Source organism: Xenopus laevis, chromosome 5L (genome assembly GCF_017654675.1).
Source record: "Xenopus laevis strain J_2021 chromosome 5L, Xenopus_laevis_v10.1, whole genome shotgun sequence".
Lineage (NCBI taxonomy): Eukaryota > Metazoa > Chordata > Amphibia > Anura > Pipidae > Xenopus > Xenopus laevis.
Genome location: NC_054379.1, coordinates 71,746,109 through 71,767,881, shown reverse-complemented (window position 1 = coordinate 71,767,881; position 21,773 = coordinate 71,746,109). Strand labels below are relative to the sequence as shown.

At 36.3% G+C, this 21,773-nt stretch overlaps 1 protein-coding gene across 3 annotated transcripts in view; it reads left to right on the top strand.

Annotated features, from left to right (window-relative positions):
• arhgap18.L (Rho GTPase activating protein 18 L homeolog) overlaps positions 1–21,246 on the top strand; it is a 100,890-nt gene extending 79,644 nt beyond the window's left edge. The window contains exons 5-15 of one of the 3 annotated variants that reach the window (XM_041562023.1): positions 1,092–1,243; positions 2,219–2,384; positions 2,503–2,594; positions 5,127–5,204; positions 6,489–6,648; positions 7,598–7,680; positions 7,898–8,113; positions 8,939–9,076; positions 14,389–14,513; positions 16,981–17,045; positions 21,037–21,246. In XM_041562023.1, the coding sequence (XP_041417957.1) occupies positions 1,092–1,243; positions 2,219–2,384; positions 2,503–2,594; positions 5,127–5,204; positions 6,489–6,648; positions 7,598–7,680; positions 7,898–8,113; positions 8,939–9,076; positions 14,389–14,513; positions 16,981–17,045; positions 21,037–21,131 (1,370 nt within the window). In that variant the 3' untranslated portion in view covers positions 21,132–21,246. The remainder of the gene's footprint in view (positions 1–1,091; positions 1,244–2,218; positions 2,385–2,502; positions 2,595–5,126; positions 5,205–6,488; positions 6,649–7,597; positions 7,681–7,897; positions 8,114–8,938; positions 9,077–14,388; positions 14,514–16,980; positions 17,046–21,036) is intronic. The other 2 variants (XM_041562022.1, NM_001097908.1) reach the window with 2 other exon arrangements.
• The last annotated feature ends 527 nt before the right edge of the window (positions 21,247–21,773 follow it).

Sequence of the window (21,773 nt, the reverse complement as noted above, 5' to 3'; positions counted from 1 at the left end):
TACCAATTTTTAGTGTTTTGATAAACATGCATTTATGGCATTTGTATTGATTAAAATGGATAAGATATTGGAATACCTTTCAAATGACAATACTATGAGTTTGTGACAGCATGTTTTTATGGTAAACAGATCTTTATTTTGGCCCAGCACAAAACAAGCCAGGCACCAAACAAACAGAGCTGATGTATATGATATGCAGTGCTATGGAATGTGTCAATGCTACTTATAGATAAAGAAGCTGCTATTAAGATAAAAAAAAAATCATAAAAATTTATCTGAAGCTCCGTACTCCCCTACCCCCACCCCCTTTTCCTGAGTCAGTGATGCTGGGGTTACCACACAGAAGGTTTAAAGGAACAGTTCAGTGTGAAAATAAAAACTGTGTAAATAGATAGGCTGTGCAAAATAAAAATGTTTCTAATATAGTTAGTTAGCCAAAAATGTAAAATATAAAGGCTGTGAACAGTGAACAGATGTCTAATAAAACAGCCAGAATCCAACTTCCTGCTTTTCAGCTCTATAACTCTGAGCTAGTCAGCGACTTGAAGGGGGGCCACATGGTACATTTCTGTTCAGTGAGTTTGCAATTGATCCTCAGCATTCAGCTCAGATTCAAAAGCAACAGATATGACCCATGTGGCCCCCCTTCAAGTTTCTGATTGGTTACTGCCTGGTAGTCAGGGTAACTAGTCAGTGTAAACTAAGAGAGCCGAAAAGCAGGAAGTAGTGTTCTGACTGACATGTTATATATAAAATCACTCCAGTCTTTATACATTACATTTTTGGCTAACTAACTATATTAGAAACATTTTTTATTTTGCACAGCCTATCTATTTACCCAGTTTTTAGTTTTACACTGAACAATTCCTTTAAACTTGATTGACAGATTTTTTCTTTTTTAAAGCCCAGATTAACTGTTAATGCATAGTAAAAAATGTTATAAATCTTGTGTAAAAAAAAGTTTTTTCTCTTTGCTGGGATTATTTTTCCAGGACAGACACCAATACATTCCAGTACTTTAGCATTTATTGTTTATTCATGGTATGCTTTAATGTGCTTAGTAATGGAATTATTTTATATTCACTCACAAGGTGTGGCACCAGAGGCTGCTAGAAACATTGGTGATGACTTTCCTGCTCCTGTAACAGATATAAATCTGGAAATTTCATTTGCAGAACAGGCATCAAATCTTAAAGACTTCACAAGAGTCAGAAATGAGAAGGAAGATGACTCTTTGCTTCCTGTGAGTTCTGTTTTTATGTAACCTAGATGCTTTTATATAAAACTTGCAAAAGTGTGTTACAATAATAACTAAATAATAGCTCTTTGGGCTTAGTTTTTGTATGTATCTTTGCAATAGTGGCACATTGTCTTTAGGGAACACCCTGGAAACAAAATGCTTAAAGGGGAACTCCACAAAAACATAGCTTGAGCTTTTTGAAAAGTAAACACAAGTTAAGCAATTTTGCAATATACATCAATTGAAAAATATGCAGACTTTTCATGATTTTAATGGACAGTTCCCTAAGCCTAGCTCCCTGCTCTCCTGCTTTCTGGCTGATTAAGGTACTTTGTGTCAGCAGCCATCTGTCCTCAGCCTGCATCCTCCAACCCCCACAATTCCCTGCACACGTGATTTCAATCAGAAACGGAACATCACAGTGCAAAGCATTGTGGGTTATGTAGTTCCTGCATGCTGTCTGTAATCTGTGGAGAAGTTGTTACAATTTGTAACATTAGTGTCTTAGTCCCTCCTTCCCTGCCAGGATTTCAAATGATGCAGAAAGAGAAGAACTGTTAAACAGCTGGATTTCAGCATAGAAAATGGCATTTATGCATACTTTTTGAATAAACAGGTCACTGTGATTGGTATATAAGGGGTTTCTGTGTTAAAATTGGTATGCCATCTGTGTGAGATGCAGCAGTAAAACCTTTCTCTTGTATGTTAATTCATGTCCCTGTCCTTGTTTCTTTTTATGTAAAAACAGGAATAGTTCAGTGAAATATAGGCCAGTGGAAACTTGTGATAAAGCAGTTCTTGCAGTATGCTATATGTATGTATCCATGAATGAAAGAATGTCCCCCAAAAGTCTTTTTGAGTTTTGCGTCTGTATAGCAAGTGGATAGCATAAATACATGTGATTGCAGTGTATTTCTTCAAACGTCTGCATGTAGGATTTTTTACATTAAATTTACAGCTATTAATTCTATGTTGCAGAATTTCAGGCTTACACAGGACAAAACTGGTACAACGAAGATTGGTGACTTGGCTCTGCAGGATATGAAAAAGGTGTCTTCTCTTGCCCTAATTGAGCTGACGGCACTATATGATGTGCTGGGGACTGACCTTAAAATGCAAAGAGCAGCCAAAATCAAAGTTAGAGGTAAAGCATATAAAATGTTTTTGTACATTAATACCCACAAAATAATTTTTAAATACATTGTTTATATATATATATGTATAAATATATAAATGTAATTTGTGTCTTGTTTGTTTCCTAGAATGTGGCCTTTTCAGAGTGCCATTATCTACTTTGCTAGATCAAGATCAAAAGAAAGTCCCTGGTACGAGGGTGCCACTAATCTTTCAAAGTGTAGGTTCTCCATATTTCATAATAATGAATGCAGACACTGTATATTGCCACTGTAAATTGACATGTGATATTTAAACATTAAGGGGGTTATTTACTAAAATTCAAATTTATCTGGTCAGGCTTTTTGGTGACGGGTCCCCTTTAACAGATTTACATATATTTAATATTATATGGCCCTCAGACATCAGGTCTAATAGTAATTACATGTATCTTGCTTTGTACCCCTAGAATAACATTAAACTTTTTGGTGAATACTTCTCTGAGGTTGAGTAAACCAGGGTGTTCCCATAGGAGCATGCACCATTTCACTTTTGTTAACTCTTTAACAAAATGCTAAGTACTGCAAGACTGTGTTGTACAGTTGCCAAGTCTCACTTTAACTATCTCAATCACAGCAGTCTCATAGGGTATGTTGTTGATGCACACAATGCTCTCTATTCTGTGGAGCTTTTTCAAAGACATCACCATTATCAGCAAAATGGCAGGTTAACACTTTGCTTTAAAATAACCATATAAAAACCATGTCGAGTTTAACATCAAGGGGGTTATTTATTAAAGGTCGAGTTGTGTTTTCCCAAAAATTCGAGTTTTTCTAGTTTCAGTAAAAACTCACATTTTTAGAGATTTATTATGCCCGATGCAACAAAAAGCCAGGCTCTGAAAATATTCCAGCTAAACCTGTCGAGGTCATGTAGAAGTCAATGGCAGAGGTCCCTTGAACCATTTGAAGATGTTTTTAAAAGCCTTCGTGATTTTTTTTTGGGGGGGGGTTGGTGGGTTTTGCTCGAAAACTCAATCAACTCCAGAATTTTCGCCGACAACTCAATCAATTTGAGTATTCGAGTTTTCCCTCAAATCACATTCAAATTCGACCTTTGGTAAGTAACCACTTGTTGCACATTTACAACTTTTCAACACATCAACAATAACAATTTAAACCAATGTGAATCCGCCCGTCACACAGCCAGCCTACTCACCAGGCAAATGAAGGCTGCCAGATAAAATGTCTCTAAGTGGTAGGATAGAGGTGGAGGTAGATTTATATTGGTTTATATTTAGCACTATTGTTAATGTATTGTTGCACAAGATTTACACATCTCGAAATGTAATACACGTAAACAGAAATTTACACTTGGCAGTTTTATCAAAGTGTGAGATTAGAAGTCACTATAGAAAAACTCGAACACTTTCTATTTATCCCTATGGGATTTTTAAAAGCTGAATTATCAATGATTGAGGATTTACCATTTGATAAATACATTTCTAAAAATCCCATAGGAATAAATAGAAATTGTGTGAGTTCTCTCTGTGGTAAACTCTAATCTCACATTTTCATAAATCTTCCCCTTGATGTTACATTCTACGCTGTATATTGTTTTAATGTGCTATTACAAGTATGGCACCTGTTATCCAGAAAGGGACTTGGGGATTTCTGAATAAGGGATCTTTCCATAATTTGAGTCTCCATACCTTAAGTCTGCTAAAATATCATTTTATTTTTACAAAGAAAAGTCATATTTTTAAAAACTTTAATTATGATATATATAGGAGATGGCCTTCCCATCATTCAAGAGCTTTCTGGATAACTGGTTTCCGGATAATGAATCCTATACCTGTATATAGTTATTTTGAAGCCCACTCAGAGGGGAGATCGTAAAGGGAGCTGCAACCAATCTCTGCAAAAAGATTCAGAAGACTATGTTGAGTGTTGATTACACATTACACAATTTTTATTTGCTTTAAAAGCCTGTCAGGATCAGCAGTTCTTTGACATTATATTATACATCGAAATCAGTGCTTCTCTAGGTCCCAATGCTGCACGTAAGAGGTCAGTCCCCATCCAGTAATACTAAGTATGCTACAGAATGAAAAGTGATATTGTAAGTAAAACATCTAAAAATTTGTACTGTTTAGGCAATTTTAATTAAAGAAAATTTCATTTTTTCCTTCAACAACTTTGTTAAAGTTGGGATTTCCTTCTTTAATCAATAAAGCAATGTTTCAATGCTCACTTTTATGGCAGTGATTTAAGTTATTTTGAAAGACATAAATTATTCTGAAGATCTGCTGATCTAAAGGGGTGCAATTACAGGGGTCACAACAAATGCTAACTGCAACTACATATATAATATATAAATATGTGTTTTTTGTGGCCTTCCTTTCCTCCTATTTGAATGTAAGTTAGGTAATGCTCTATAGACAGGCCCCAAAAATATGGACCTGCTCCTTCATGCTTGAGGTGAAGCAAAACGATGGACAGAGTTCTCAAAAACTGGACTGTCCTTTGTAAAGCAGGAAAAAACAAAAGTTCACTTAGGGGCAGATTTATTAAAATGGAAGATTAGAGCTCACCCTCTTTCTAATTATTCCTATGTGATTTTTAGAAGTGTATTTGCCAATGGGTGAGCGTTAGTTTGCCATTTCAAAAATACAAACCTATAAATCCTATAGGGATGAATAGAAAGTGGTGAGTTTTTTTGTGATAAATCTGTGCCTGGCTTTACTAATGCTTGCTTTTAAATATTCTTTTAGCTTATAGGTCACATAGAAAAAGGTGGTTTGGATACAGAAGGAATTCTGAGAATACCAGGAGCTTCTTCTAGAATCAAGGTTAGTACAGCCCTTTGCCTAGATTCTGATTCATTAACCATTTGGTAATTTACTAATTTGTATATATTTTCCTGGGCTGCCACAAACCATAATACATTTTTTATTAATTAAATATATATTTATTTTCTGTTATATAGCAGCAACACATTTCTGCAGCACTTTACAGACATTATGCATTATTCACATCAATCCCTGCACCAGAGGAGCTTATAGTCTAAGGTTCCTGTCTCACACACTGATTATTTTTGTCAGAAGCTAATTAACTTGCCTGCATATTGTTGGAATGTGGAAGGAAACTGGTGTACCCAATGGAAACTCAAATGCTGGTCGTGCAACCCACTGAGCTGCCGTGCTTGGCATACTATTATCAGAAAATAAGGATGGTAATTGGTCAGTAATTTTGTGGCTACTGACTACTGCTTCCCTTTGTAGTTAAAAGCAAGTCTGTCCAAGTACTCCAAATATTGCACAATTTAATTGTGTGGCCATCAAACTGTGAAGCAGCTGTATTTGAGTTCATTAGCCAACCTTGAGGAGGGCACTAAACTTCTTTAGCAGTGTGTTTGTTTGACTCACTAAGCCCAATTCATTTTTTTAGGTTGTAGGGCTAATAGTTGGCAGAATTGGCAGAGCATTTCTATGGTAAGACAATATTAAACATGGCTACAGGCTGATTTATAGTTGATGTGTTATATACAGTAGGAATTGTTCACTTAGATTTCTTTTATAGGTACCATAAAAATATTTAGCCACTTGTAGTATAGGCTCCAAAGATGAAAGTAGCCTTACTTGTATACAATAGGTGTTTTTTGTTAATTGTAGAGAGTTAAGCAGCAAACTGAGTAGGTTTGCTTAACCCTTAAACTGTTTACTTGCAAGATCAATTGCCAACCAATTGTTTTTCTATTTAGGATTATTTTTTTGGAGTCACTTTGACTTTTAATTAGTGATGAGCAAAAAAGTTCACCACGGTCAGTTTTGCCATGTGTTTATTTTCATCAAACACTTGCCAAAAAAATGACCATAGACTCCAATGCATTTGGCTACTAAACAGACACAGCATCAAAAAAGTCTGTGTCAAAAAAGTCATGCGACAAAAACAAAAACGGTTCACAAAATTTTTTGCCGTTTTGTGAATTTTTGTTGAGGTTCACAAATGTTTTGGCGAAATGTGTCAAATTCGCTAATCATTTCTTTTAATACTTTAATATGGGTTGCTTTCTTATCTGCTGTTGAACTGCATACCTTTTATGTTTATTTCTGATTGTCTGTATTGTTTTACAGGCTTTGATTGAAGAGTTAGAAGCAAAGTTTTACGAGGGAACATTTAATTGGGATAATGTGAAACAACACGATGCAGCCAGTCTATTGAAATTCTTCATTCGAGAGCTCCCTCTTCCGCTGCTTACTGTAGAGTATCTAAAAGCTTTCCATTCTGTGCAATGTGAGATAATTTCCTTTTTTATTTAAATTTCTGTTAATGTTTCTTGAGATTGAGTAGAGTTTATTGAATTAGGAGCTCTTTAGCTTTGCTAATATATTTTGTACATAAATGCCAAAGAAATACCAGCACTCTCGTCAAATAGATTTTAATGTTGCCTGGGTGCAAAAACCAAAAATGTACCGTATAAGGAAGGTTCACACTCACAGGACTTAAAAAACAATTAAAGGTTTTTATTACAAAGAGGAGAGACCTGATGTTTCGGTCAGCAATCTGACCTTTATCAATAGTGTGAACCTTTCTTATATGATATATATATATATATATATATATATATATATATATATATATATATATATATATATATATATATATATATATATATATATATATATATATATATATATATATATATATATACACACACACACATACATCAGAATAGTGTTATACCTGTATGAGGACTGATGCACTTCTAGCTCTGGTTTCGTTGTGGCAATGCGCTGGAATGCCCCACAATGCTACTCCACTTTCCCATCCTTTAGAAACAAGGACATTTGTACAGAGCTTCTTATCTACCTTTAAACAAACAAAGCAGCTCATTATCAGAGGGTTTCTCAGTGGACAGGTAATTCGTTTAATCAGTTTCTCCTGTCCTCTGCAGGACCAGGCATTGCTTATGTGAAACTGGTTTAATTTTCTTGTTTAGTGCCAGCAATAACAAAACTATAGATATTGCTTAATTAAACTAGGCCAAAGGTATGTTCAAACCAAGCCCTATTGATTGAGCCTATGTTTAAAAGGGGTGTATACTATCTCTTTAATACACCCACTTTTACTATATATCCAAAGCCTTTTTTTCTAATCTAAACTGTACATGGTAAATCTTCGAACTTTTTCCGATATGTTTTGTTGTACCCTGCACCTCCTTATTATATCTTTTCATATATAGACCTCCCATCCAAAAAGCATCGTCTGCAAGCTTTGAATCTTCTTGTAATCCTCCTTCCAGACATACACAGGGATACACTAAAGGTCAGTTTTTTTATTTTAAAGTAAAATTATTCAGTTATGGTAAATTATTTTTTACAAGAATTCCATGAAGGCATTGTAGTTTATTTTTTATTCTTTACCTGGTGAACTAAACAATATATCCTTTATTTGTATCCTTGTAACTTAAACCAAGTTTACTCAAACATGATGCCCATTTGCTGGAATGCATCTAAAGTTCTCTTGTTCCCCTTTGTTCCAGGCTTTGCTTGAATTCCTTCAAAGGGTTGTGGATCACAAAGAACAGAACAAGATGATTCTGAAAAATGTTGCAATGATAATGGCTCCAAATCTTTTCTCAGTACACACTTCTCAGTTAAAGAATGTGGACAAAGGTGCCTTAGAAGGTGCTTCCAGTGCTGCCCGAACAGCCTCTGTGATGCTCTTCATGATCAAATACCAAAACCTTCTGTGGACTGTAAGTTGCTTTATTTCTTGTACAATATCTACAACCACAGAGAAAAAAAACACCTTATATTCCTAAGCACCTCAATTTGCATCAATTAAAGGTGCAAATGATTCTACCATAAACCGACATGCTATTTTTTTTTTTTTTTTTTAAACAACAGAAAGACAAATCCAAGTTGTGGCCCTAAAGATGACCATACACCTAACATTTAAGATCTTTTCTGTGACCATTGTTCGCAGGAAAGATTGTTCATTTTCAATACAGACGTGTTAGAGGGGAATAGTCGGACATACAGGTAGAAACAATAAATTTCTACCTGTATCTGACGATTCAGCAGTAAACCCTGCCTGATGTTCAGGTGCCTTATCGTTGAGCCAACCAAAATCCAACTCTTTTGCCTATATCGGTTAGCTCCTCTTCCGCCATGCATACACTTTGTTTCATAATACAATATCTGTGCCTGTATGGCCATTTTAAAGCGGTTCCTGAAAAACCTCCCATTCTGAAATTTAATTTTTTTTTTTGTTTTTTGGTGAGCAACAGATGAAAACACAATGTTGCACCATTTATTTCTGGCCCTCTGAATAACCTAAATTTGGGGGTTCAACTGTACATAATTTTACTAATCTGATGCCTTTCCCATCTCCTCCTTTAACAGGAATTTAGAGAGATTGCATGGCAAGGTCAAAGCAGAATAAACTAGTCCAGCAGTTGAGGAGGTGGAAGACTACCTTTCTCAGAAAACATTGAGACAGATGTTGTTTTTCTTTAAATGCAATAAACTAAAGATTTTGAAACAAAAATATTAAATGTAACTATGTTTCAATGCAACAGATTCCAAAGTTTATTGTCGGCCAAGTAAGACATCAAAACGTTATAAACCAAAAGAAACTAACGAAGGAAAAGGCAATGAAGAAACTGTTGAAAAAAATGGCTTATGATCGGGAAAAGTCTGAGAAGTGCATAAGTGAAGTATGGCAATGTATTCCGTTTATATATTATATTTATATATATACTGTATATTGTATTATAGCAGTTACCAGTATGTAAGGTATGGAATCTATTATACAGAATACTGGGGACCTGGGGTTGTCTAGATATAGATTGTCTAGATACATACTTAGTTAAATTGGGTTGAAAAAATACCAAAGTCCATCAAGTTCAATTCCTCCAAATGAAACCCAGCATCCATACATACACACACTGACACGGACATCTCCATACCCTCACATAAATTTTATATATATATATATATATATATATATATATATAATATATATATATATATATATATATATATATATATATATATATATATATATATACCCATATCTATACTAACTATAAACATATCACAATAGCCTTGGATATTATGCTTGTCATAGAAATCATCCAATCCACTATTAAAAGCAACAGAATTAGCCATCACAACATCACACAGCAGTGCATTCCACAACTTCACTGCCCTCACTGTGAAGAAACACCTAGGCTGCTTAAAGGAGAACTAAACCCCTTTGGCGCTAATATCCCTCCCCTGTGTTGCCCTTCCTCCCCCCTGGCCTACCTCCCCCCCCGGGCAAATGCCCCTATGTTGCTACTTAACCCTAGGCGCAGGTCCTGTCCACGGAGTTCACAGACGCCATCTTCTCCCGTGCGGTCTTCTTCCTGGATTGCCCGGCCTTTGGCGGCGCATGCGCGCAGTAGGAGTATTTGCCGGTTCAGCTCTACTGCACATGTGCCGAAAGTTTTCAGAGTTCTTTTTCCGGAAACTTCATGACTTTTGGCACATGCGTAGTAGAGCTGAACCGGCAAATGCTCCTACTGCGCATGCGCCGGGCAATCCAGGAAGAAGACCGTACAGGACAAGATGGCGCCTGTGAACTCCATGGACAGGACCTGCGCCTGAGGGGTAAGTAGCAATTTAGGGGCATTTGTCCGGGGGGGGGGAGGGATTTTAGCGCTGCTGGGGTTGACTTCTCCTTCAAATTAAAGTTCTTTTCCTCTGGTCTGAAGGAGTGGCCTCTGGTGCTGTGATCCTCTTTATGGGTAAAAAGGACCCTGCTATTTGTCTATAATGTCCTCTAATGTACTTGTAAAGTGTAATCATGACCCCTCACAGAGTCTTTTTTTACCAGAGAAAACAACCCTAACCTTGAAAGTCTACCATCATAATTTGTCTTCCATCCCTCTAGCCAGTTTGATTGCACATCTCTGCACTTCAGTTCATTTATATCCCTCTTAAATTAAAACTATATCCCCAAAATGAACACTTAAGTAACAGAGAATATAATATTTAGTGGCATATTAAACCTTTAAGTGCCAGCAGAATTTAACATTTTGGTTACGCGAAATGCCAGACGTTTTTGAAACATTTTGTGCTCTCTCAGTTTAGGGGCATTTTCTGAGTGGAAACCTATAGTTTATCTAGGAAAACTATACATTGTATACATTGTAGATTGTGGAGTTTTCATATATTAATAATAAATAAATAAAGCCTTAAAGAAGAACTAAACCCTAAAGTTAAAAAACACACAAAAACCCCTCAAACTAACCATATCTCTTAGGTCACATGAGCCAATTAACAGACCAAGTTCTGTCTTTTGCTTCCACTCTTCTTCCTGCTACAGTTAGAGCTGTAGTTTTTATGGTCAGGTGATCTCTGAGGCAGCACAGAGACCATCACAAAATGGTGATTCAAGGCAAGATATGTAAAAGGCCAATATTTACTTAAATATATATTCCAGTTTGATAAGATTCTTTAATATGCCACTTATAATTATATAAACTATCTGTTGCTTAAGTATTCATTTTGGGGTTAAAGTTTTCCTTTAAGCACCATTTTAAAGACGTCCCATTTTTGTTCTGTGTTTAACCCTGTGAAAAGCATTTCCCACTTAATATGTTGCAGAGATGCCCTTATACTGTCAAAGTTTGCACATCTAAAATTTTGTGTTTTAGTGTCATTACGCATATTTACAAACCTACTAGCTTTTTCTGTCTTGGCAACCATATTACCGCAGTGAATGTCTGGATAATTGAAGTCACCCATAGTAATAACTTGACCTAGTTGTGAAGCCGCTTCATTCTCATCACTTATACAAGGTGGTTTGTAGCATACACCAATGTTAATTTTCTTTGTAACCTTTTGCTCAGTCGAAATCTCACCCAGACCCAGAGGGATTCCATGCCCTCCCCAGTACCATCAATGTTTTTTTCTTTAGTGCATGGCTTTAATTCAGGCTTTATGTATAAACACACTCATCCACCCTTTTAATCCCTCTTTCCTTCCTAAAAAGGGTGTAACCATTTAAATTCACAATCCATGTTTCATCCCACCAGGTCTCAGTGATACCAATTATATCATAATTTTTAAAGCATGCAATTAACTATAGCTCTCCCATTTTACCTGACAAACTCTGTGCATTTGGCAGCATACAGCGGAGGTTACTACTTTTACTTTTGAAATTTGCATTACTTAATGGAGAATATCTTGAGTTAGGATTAGCCTGTTTTCCTTGTAACAGAGGGACCTCCTTAGCTCGTAAACTGTATACGCCCCGCTCACTCCTCCCCCATGACTCCTTACTAATCCCACTGCCCTGTCTACCCTAGCTTCCTCATTCTTTATCTCACCCCCCTTGCCTAGTTTAAACACTCCTCCAACCTCTTAGCCATTATTTCCCCTAGCACAGTGGACCACCTTCCATTGACGTGTAAAACCTCACAACTATACAACGAAAAAGCAGGCCAGTGCTCTAGATATGGTTATTGCGTATTATTAAGCACCATGCTTATATGACACTAAGGATCCAGATCTCCATGCCAACTGCTCTCATAAACAGAGAGCTACCAAAAGCAGTTGCAGAGATGATGTGGAAGCAGCATACTGTTGAAGTTTTTCTTTGTAATTGTGATATGCTCTTTGGTTCTGTATTTTTTATCTGGAATTCCAGAAATAAACATATATGATTCCACAGATTGAATGAAAACCATGATAGTTGTACACGTAATATTCCTTAAACGAACAATGTAATGCAATCCTGCACATACAATATTGTGGACAGTGGCAGTCATATTGTCAAGGTGTACATTTAGACCCATAAATCTTTGACAACATTTTTCGAAGTTTGGTTCTGTTAATTACCACAATACATTTTAAATGAATCAACTCAGATGCAGTTGAACTGCAGACTTTCAGCTTTAATTCAGTTGGTTAAACAAAAAGATTGCATAAAAATGTGAGGAATAGGGATGTAGCGAACCGCCGAGTATGTGTTCGCGAACACCGGCAAAAAATGCGAACAGTTCGCGAACTTCGAACATCCGAAAATCGTTCGATTCGAATGATCGTAGGATTTTTAATCGTTCGATCGAACGATTTTCGTTCGAATCGAACGAAAATCGTTCAATTTTAGCGATCGAATGGTCGAATGGTCGAACGATTTTGACGCAAACGCCTATTGGCGAACGTCGCGCGACGTTCGCGAACTTGCGGCGGACGCGAACAGCCGATGTTCGCGCGAACAAGTTCGCCGCAGAACAGTTCGCTACATCCCTAGTGAGGAACTAAAGCCTTTTTTTAAAACAATCACTTCATTTCAGGGGCTCAAAAGTAATTAGACCATTGACTCAAAGGCTATTTAAAAGAACAGTTCAGTGTAAAAATAAAAACTGGGTACATAGGCTGTGCAAAATAAAAATGCTTCTTATATAGTTAGTTAAATGTAATGTTAAGTGCAGCTCTTCTAGTCAGCTACTTGAAGGGGGGCCACATGGTATATATCTGTTCAGTGAGTTTGCAATTGATCCTCAGCATTCAGCTCAGATTCAAAAGCAACAGATATGACCCATGTGGCCCCCCTCAAGTCTCTGATTGGTTACTGCCTGGTAACCAGGGTAACTAATTGCAGGAATTTAATTAAAGAAAGAAAGCTGAATTAAATGATTATCAAGTTAAAGGGAAAACACAATTAGGTATTTGAGCAGTACCTATATGATAAGATAAAGTCCTGTGCAATTGAAATAAAGTGCTAGTGCAACTATTATTCTACTAAATTGATTATCCTAAGTAGCTTGTAGTGATACGTTGAAAAGATTGGTAAAAATGATTAAATTCTATAAAACTTAGTTAATCTATTAATTAATAATACTACACCAATTCATCCAAGAATTAGGTAATTGCATAACCCCAGTATTTCTGGCATGAAACATGGCATAATAACTGATTTCTTAAAATTTCTACTTTTAAATATCAGTGTTTGTTGGTACTATAGGTTGTTATATTTTTCAGTCTCTGATAAAGTATATATGAATTCAATAAATAATTTTATGCCCAGGCTGAGATAATTCAATTTATTTATTATCAAAATAAAGTGCAGTGCAATAAGTTAGTGTGTAGGGGAGAAGGCATGGAACAGCTCATGATCCAAAGCATACCACATTATCTATAAAACATGGCGGAGGCAGTATGATGGCTTGGGCGTGCATGGTTGCCAGTGGCACTGGGACACTAGCGTTTATCGATGATGTGACACAGGGCAGAAATAGCCGAATGAATTCTGAGGTGTTCATAGACAAACTGTCTGCTCAAATCCAGCTAAATGCAGTGCAATTGATTGGGAGGTGTTTCATAACACAGATGGACAATGACCCAAAACTGTATGCCAAAGCACCCCAGGAGTTTATTAAAGTAAAGAAGTGGAATATTCTTGAATGACCAAGTCAGTCACCTGATTTGAACCCAATTGATCATGCATTTCACTTGTTGAAGACTAAACTTTGGACAGAAAGGCCCACAAACAAACAGCAAATGAAAGCCACTGTCATAAAGGCCTGGCAGAGCATTAAAAAGGAGGAAACCCAGAATCTGGTGATGTCCATGAGTTCAAGACTTCAGGCTGTCATTGCCAGCAATGGGTTTTCAACCAAGTATTACAAATTAACATTTTATTTTCAGTTTTTTAATTTGTCCAACTACTTTTCAGCCCCTGAAATGAAGTGATTGTGTTAAAAAAGGCTTTAGTTCCTCAAATTTTTATGCAATCTTTTTGTTCAACCCACCGAATTAAAGCTGTAAGTCTGCAGTTCAAATGCATTCATTTCTTCATTCATTCAAATTCCAGTATTCGTGCTTTTGTACATGGCCATTCTGGCAGGTCTCACTGTATATTCGTATACTGCTGAGATGACAATAAAGTTTACTTTGACTTTGACAATTAGGATAAATCACTAGGTACATTTAAACCAGTGCTCCATGTTGTGCTTACAGATTCTGTTTCTTTCAGAATGATGCTCCTCAGGGATTCATAAGGGTACAGGCCCCACAGTTTTCTAAGGTCTCCATGGCTGTTCAGCTAACAGAAGAGTTAAAAGCGGGTGAGATCTTGGCACGCTTTCTTAGTCAGGAAAGGTATGTATATTTTGAACCATTCAAAATGTTAATTTTATGCCTATGAGTGCTTTCCATGTACAGTGAAATTCTCATTTATAAGTTTTAAGTTACCTTCTTATGTAATAAAATATAGTTAAAATGCAGCCTTGCCTGCCTTTGATTTTTTTAACTGTAGTGCTTGTGCATGTGCCTACGAATGGAAATTACTCAGTTCATTATGGTGCTATGTCCAGACCTTGTAGAATAGGATACATACCAGTAGGTCTTTCACAACTTTCCGCGTCTGTTATATTGTTCAGATATCTTTTGTTATGCTCTGCCTATTCGTTGCTCTGGTTATGGAGTGTTGTAGTTGCACTGAATCATTAAAAGAGTGGGTGGCCAATATCACAGACACCATCATAGGCTAATAGACCGGTCCCGTTTCATGGGAGCCATATAAAGCCAAGGTCCGTAATCTTGGGGGTATACTTTGGTCTAGACCCACATAATATTGCCGACAGTTATATAGATATATAAAGAGGAGACCAGAGAGGGAAGAGGATACAGCAGAAGATAGAAGCATAGCTATCAAAATTATGTATATATTATTAAAATTAGATATAGATAGATAGATACATAGATATAAGTTCAAATTGGACCAGCACTCCAGTTATTTTTCAAATGATTTTATTCAATCATCACTTGTGTTGATCCTTGATAAAGGCCCCAAGGGGGGCTGAAACATTGGAAAACACGAGTGCTGATTGAATAAAATCATTTGAAAAATAACTGGAGTGCTGGTCCAATTTGAACTTTTATATGCCAAGCTTTGACCAAGCACCCACCATTGGGCTACGTATGAGTGCAGGTACTTTTTGAAGCATATATATATATATATATATATTATATATATATATATATATATATATATATATATATATATATATATATATATATATATATATATATATATAATATATAGTAGTCTGGAAGCCGGCACTGCACGTCGATAGGTCAAAGTTGCCTGGGTGCAAAAAAGCCTAAGGATTAAGTAGAGAGATGAAAAAGCTCGCACTCACAGGACTTAGAAGGTCAAAAAGTGTTTATTTGGATCAAAAATCGACTAACGTTTCGGCTTGCACTCAAGCCTTTCTCAAAGTGAGAAAGGCTTGAGTGCAAGCCGAAACGTTAGTCGATTTTTGATCCAAATAAACACTTTTTGACCTAAGTCCTGTGAGTGCGAGCTTTTTCATCTCTCTCTATATATATATATATATATATATATATATATATATATATATAATATGTATATTTTCACCTTGAACACAAGGTGAACCGAAACTCGTAGATGTGGGGGATTTTGTGAAAAAAAAAAAATATAGATAGATATATAGATAGATATAGATAGAACCATTGGTTGCCGGCACTCACCTTCGCCATTCGGTAATTTCGCAGGGTGCTAACCAAATTCAATATTAAGTCCAGAAATAAAAGGAAGCACTCACGGCATAAAGGTTGTTAGTCCTTTACTGAATCATATAGACATCTACACGTGTCGGTACCTCAAGGGACCGTCATCAGTATTTATTTCTGGACTCACTTTAGTATAACGCCTAGCAATAAGGTGCACATAGGAAGCTCTGCAGCTCTGTCAATGTAATTTAGGGCAGCTCTGTATAAAAATAATTAAGAGGAAGGAAATCCATCTCATCTGTGGTCAAAATGTAACCAAGAGACACTGCATAGTGCTATATCCACTGAAATATATAGAGTAGTCAGAAACCCACAAGGCCCATTTATTAACATTCTGATTTTAGTGGCTTTCAAAAGCATGAAAAAGTAATTTTCTCTAAATCCATGCATGTCAATTTATTAAAATAATAATATAAAAAGCATGAACAAATAAAAATGCGAAAGTAATCTGAATATTGATATGAAATGTTCCTTTTACAATTTGAAGATATCATGATCTACACTAGTGATGTGCGGGTCGTTCTGATACCCACGGGGGAGGGTTTGGGTCGACCTTGCACTCCTCTTTGCAGGGTGGTGGGTTGAGCTCTTCTCCTGCTCTCCCCGCCACCTTCAAATGCCGGCTTCCAAACTCTGGATTTATAGCCGCACGCCGGCTCGCCCCGCCTCTTTTGTGCCATCATCGGCGGGTCGGCGCGGGTCTATAAAAGGAACCCAGATGTGGGCTGAGGGCGGCTGGGTTAATCAGTTTTTAACGCACTACACTGTGGTATGTATGTGTAGGTGTGTTTTTATACCAGACTAATGCAAAGTGCAAGTCTCAGCTCTTGCATAACCCCAGTATTTCTGGCATGAAACATGGCATAATAACTGATTTCTTAAAATTTCTACTTTTAAATATCAGTGTTTGTTGGTACTATAGGTTGTTATATTTTTGAGTCTCTGAAAATGTTTTTCGTTTATGGGGGGCATACAGCTTTTCCTCAGAATAGTAGCTGTATCTAAAACGTGCTCCTTTCTTTTTCTATAGCAGTATTACAGCAAAAAATATAAAGAAAGAAGAAGTTTGCTTGTATGAAATTGGAGGAAACATTGGTAAGTATTGTGCATATACACGATAAAGGCTCTAAAAGTCTAAAGGGAAAAGGTACAGTTACCCTTACACAGTACATGATATGCATGCATATTCTCACCAAATACAACATTTTGGCAACATCTTGCACATATACAGGTGATTGTTCATTTGATACAGCAGTGGCCCTTGCAAATAACCAATTGTAAAACTAATTTTATGCTGCTTAAATAGTAACCACTTAGATGCTTATTCTGTTATATACTACTAAAAAATGAATAGACCTAACAGGAAAAATTTCATTTCTTAAATCATAGAAAAAATTAGGGAAGAATGAAAAATAAGGAAATCAAAGAGACTAAGAAAAAGGGATAAAAATTAGGGTTCATGTAGATCAAGAGAAATATTAATAATTGATCCAAATCATTTTAGTTGTAGTCACAATGCAGCAGTTTTTCCTACAGTTCCAGCATAATAGTGGGTGTCTGCTTAAGAGGGTGTGTGATTGCGTGATTGCTAAATCACATGCATTTTTGTTGGTCCGCGCCATGTGGAAATGATGTGAATTATGTATTAGCAGTTGATGTGTATACAGGTGCAACACACTAAGGTATCAGTGGAAATACCACCTCCTTCAAGGCAGGTGTTGCGTCCAGAGCTCCCTTTTGTGTCTGTTGCATAATGTACAGTTGTACATATTTCATCAGCAGGCTGAATAGGTTTGTTGGAGCTCTGCCCAGAAGCCTCTGTATGCGTAAAGTACCATTGTGGCTGTCTTTAAAGGGGTTGTTCACCTTTGATTTGACTTTTAGCATGATGTAGAGAATGAAATTCTGAGACAATTTGCATTTGGTTTTTATTTTTATGGTTTTTGAGATATTTGTACTTTTTTCACTTCAGTTGTTTTCAGATAGTTCACCACAAACAAAGACTAATGTAGCAAATTGTAACAGTTCAGAATCTGCACCTGTATTACTAAGCTTTCAGACTGAAACACCAGAGGCAGGAACATTATGTTTTAAACTTCAATTTTGGAAAAATTGTAAAAAAAAAAAAAAAAATAAGAAATCCGTTGAAATAAGGCTTTATTTCTGGTGACCAATCTGAAAACAACTGAACTGAAAAAAGTGTTTGGAAGGTGAACAACCCCTTTAATCTTTTTATTCAGTAGCTCGCCATTTTGCAATTTCAGCAGCCTGGTTGCTAAGGTACATTGAATCACATGGAATATGAGAGGAGAGGCCCTGAATAGAAAGATCGGTAATAAAAAGCAGCAATAATAATGCATTTATTTGGAGTCACTGACTCCCAACTGAAAGCTGGAAAAGTTCAGAAGAAAAAGACAAATAATTCAATGAAAGAAACAAAAAGAATAAATGAAGGCCAATTGAAAAGTTGCTTAGAATTAGCCATTCTATAACATACTAAAAGGAGACCCACTCCTTTGATGTGCACGCAATTACTTCCAATTTAACACTTGCATTTTTGTTAATAAATTAGCCTAGATGTCCAAAAAGTCATAAATAGCCATCCAGAAGGTTTCCTTAAATGTTTATTTAAAAGGGCAATTTGCCCTTTAACCCAGTTAACCCATATACATATTGATTTCAAGAAACCCCAAAAATGTATATAGTGCATATTCATTATGCCCCCTGCAAACAAAAACACACTTCCTCATAAAACTCCTTACAGTAAGTTGTGTTTAAAAATACTCCACTTTCTGAAGAATTCAGAATAGGCAAATCTGTCTTTCAATTCCAAACCTCAAGGCTTTGCTAATGTTAGTCGTTTTTAAAACGGTTTCTGAAAAAAATCACTTAAACCTTGTTTTTAAAGCATCTTCTGTATATGGTCAAAACAAAAACAAACCATTAATGTGAATGCCTAATGTGAATACCCAATGGTGTGGCATGTAGAGACCACTAACATGGGGAGGCAGATTTATCAAGGGTAGAATTTCGAATTCATGTGAGTTTTTTTTAGAACTCCCATAACTTCAAAAATCTAAATTTATTAATAAAATCAAATTTTTACAACTCGGACGAATTTAAATTCTAATCGAATTAGATCAAACTTAATTTGAGTTTTTTTTCCCAAAAAAACCCTCAAATGTCAGGAAGGCTGCAAACATCTCCAAATTGATCCCTGGACCTCTCCCATTGACTTAAAAAGCATTTTGGCAGGTTTTAGGTGGCGAGTAGTCTAATTTTAATTCTTAAAGGGCCAGAGGATGATAAATCTGGAAATTCTAATCTGAATCCCTAGTTGAATTTGACTGATTTGACCGATTTGACCATAGTGAATTTTTATAAAAAAAAACTCTAATTTTCAATTCGACCCTTGATAAATCTGCCCTCATGGCTTAGACTTCAACCTCTGCAAACACAACAACACTCTGCCTTAGTTTTATGCATTAGTAAAGAAGAACCAAACCCTTTATATTAAAATCCTCTACCCCCTACCCTACATAGACCCCCTCCCTGCTCCCCCCCCCCAGCCTAGGTGTTACCCTTCGGCAAATGCCCCTAACTCTTTACTTACCCCTCGTTGCAGATTTAGCGTATCGGAGTTCACGTGCATCTTCTTCTTTCCGGTAATCTTTGTGAAGTAAGCTCTGTATCAGCGCATGTGCAGTTTGAGCAGTCTGCCAGTTTTTTAACAACTGCGCATGCGCTGAAAGTCATGGATATTTCCAAAGTGCCAGAAGAAGACCTGAACATTACCGAAGAGATGAAGATGTCGCCAGTGAACTCCGACGTGCTGAATCTGCAACAGGGGGTAGGTAAAGAGTTAGGGACACTTACAGAAGGTAACACCTAGGCTGCGAGGGAGCAGGGAGGTGGGTCTATGTAGGTTAGGGGATTTTAATATAAAGGGTTTGGTTCTCCTTTAAAACTGCAAAGCCATCCAGAAACCATTAGGTTTTTGTCCCCCAAAAAGATCCACAAATTGCAGTATTGTACATGATCTTTAGAATTCATTGTGGTTAAAATTCCTTATCTACTTACCTTACTTCTCACTGAAGATTTTATGGACAAAAACAAGCATTTTTGTTATCCAAAATGCTCAGGACCTGGGGTTTTCTGTAAGGTGGCTTAACAACATGTATCCTAAAAATCATAAATTAAACCCAATAGGTGTGTTTGTCTGAGTAATTATATCTTAGTTTGGATCAAGTACAAGATACTATTGAAGTCTATGGCAGAGGTAGCCTTCCTGTAATTCAGAGCTTTCTGAATAATGGGTTTCCGGATAACTTTTCCCATACCTGTACTCTGTGGAACTAAATGCAGTAGTCATTTTCAGTAAATGCACGCTATAAACAGGGCTCAAAGTACTTGATGCATTAGGAAAAAAAAAGAAAAAGTTGTGCTCACCAGTGATTTTTAGAACCATTAGGCGGGGGTGCAATGAGGCTGTGACCCCCGCCTAATGGTTTTAAAAATTAGTGGTGAGCACAACTTTTCCTTGTTTGTTATAGTTATACAGGAGCAGTGACCATCTCCATGTTGTAGCTCCCACCCTTCCCAGCTGTAGTCAGGTGATCCCACTGGTGTCTAATAAAAGGGCAGCCAAGTTTGGGAGTTTTACTTTGAAAGCAGCTAGTAAGTTGCAGGTAAAACTTAGTCCCTTTGTAAAATGTATAATGAAGCAATATAATTCTTAATGAATCAGATGAAAATTGAGCATAGGACTGGCCAGATATGGGATGACTTTGACGTAGTTGGCCAGCTTAAATATATTGCAATATATGGACAAACAATCCCTGTTTTATTTAAAGGGTAAGGCATTTTTTAGTAGCAGTATGCACAAAATGTCTCAATGTCTTAAATATATTGATAATGGGTTGAGTGCAGAGGACCTCTTGTATGTATTTATATATATATATATATATATATATATATATATATATATATATATATATATATATATATATATATATATATATATATATATATATATATATATATATATATAGCTCAGTTCACTTAATATATATTTATTGTTTTGCAGGGGAACGTTGCCTTGAAGATAGCACTTATATGAAGGACCTGTTTCAGCTAAATCCTAATGCTGAGTGGGTTATTAAAGCAAAACCAAGCGTATGACATTCTTAAGAACCATTAAAATGAACTTTGTTAATATTATATTTCTTATCTATGCTTTATTTCTTGTTGCAGTGTAAATGCACATATGTTTCCTTATTAAATTTGCCCAAATCAATAGCTTTGTTCTTCCTGCCAATTAAATATACTGCACTGGGCGTATTTATCTTTAAAATGCTACATTTAAGGAAAGCAGTACTTCGCAGAATCACTTTAGCTGATTAATAGTGTTTGCTCTGAAATTGATAATGATGGATTGGAGTTGGAGACAGAAGGACCCTTTGCTATTCTCTGAGCAGAGCCACACTTAAGGGATTAATATTGTATGGGGAACTATCGCTAAAATGACAATTTAATAGAAGCATGATCAAACTAAAATAAGAAATTTTCTAGATATCAAGTTATTCTTCACTCTCCCTCTCTCTGCATTTGTCTTTCCTTATTCTCTCTTCATGCAAGAGTTGGGAGTCTAGTATACGAAAATCTAAAAACAACTGGACTTGCTGAGTAATCAATGAAGACGTTTCACTACTCATCCGAGCAGCTTCTTCAGTTCAACTGACTGGTGTGGGAAGTTCTCGGCATATAAACTCTTCCACTAATCCAATCACAATGGCACATTGTAACTCTTCAACTCTTTTATAT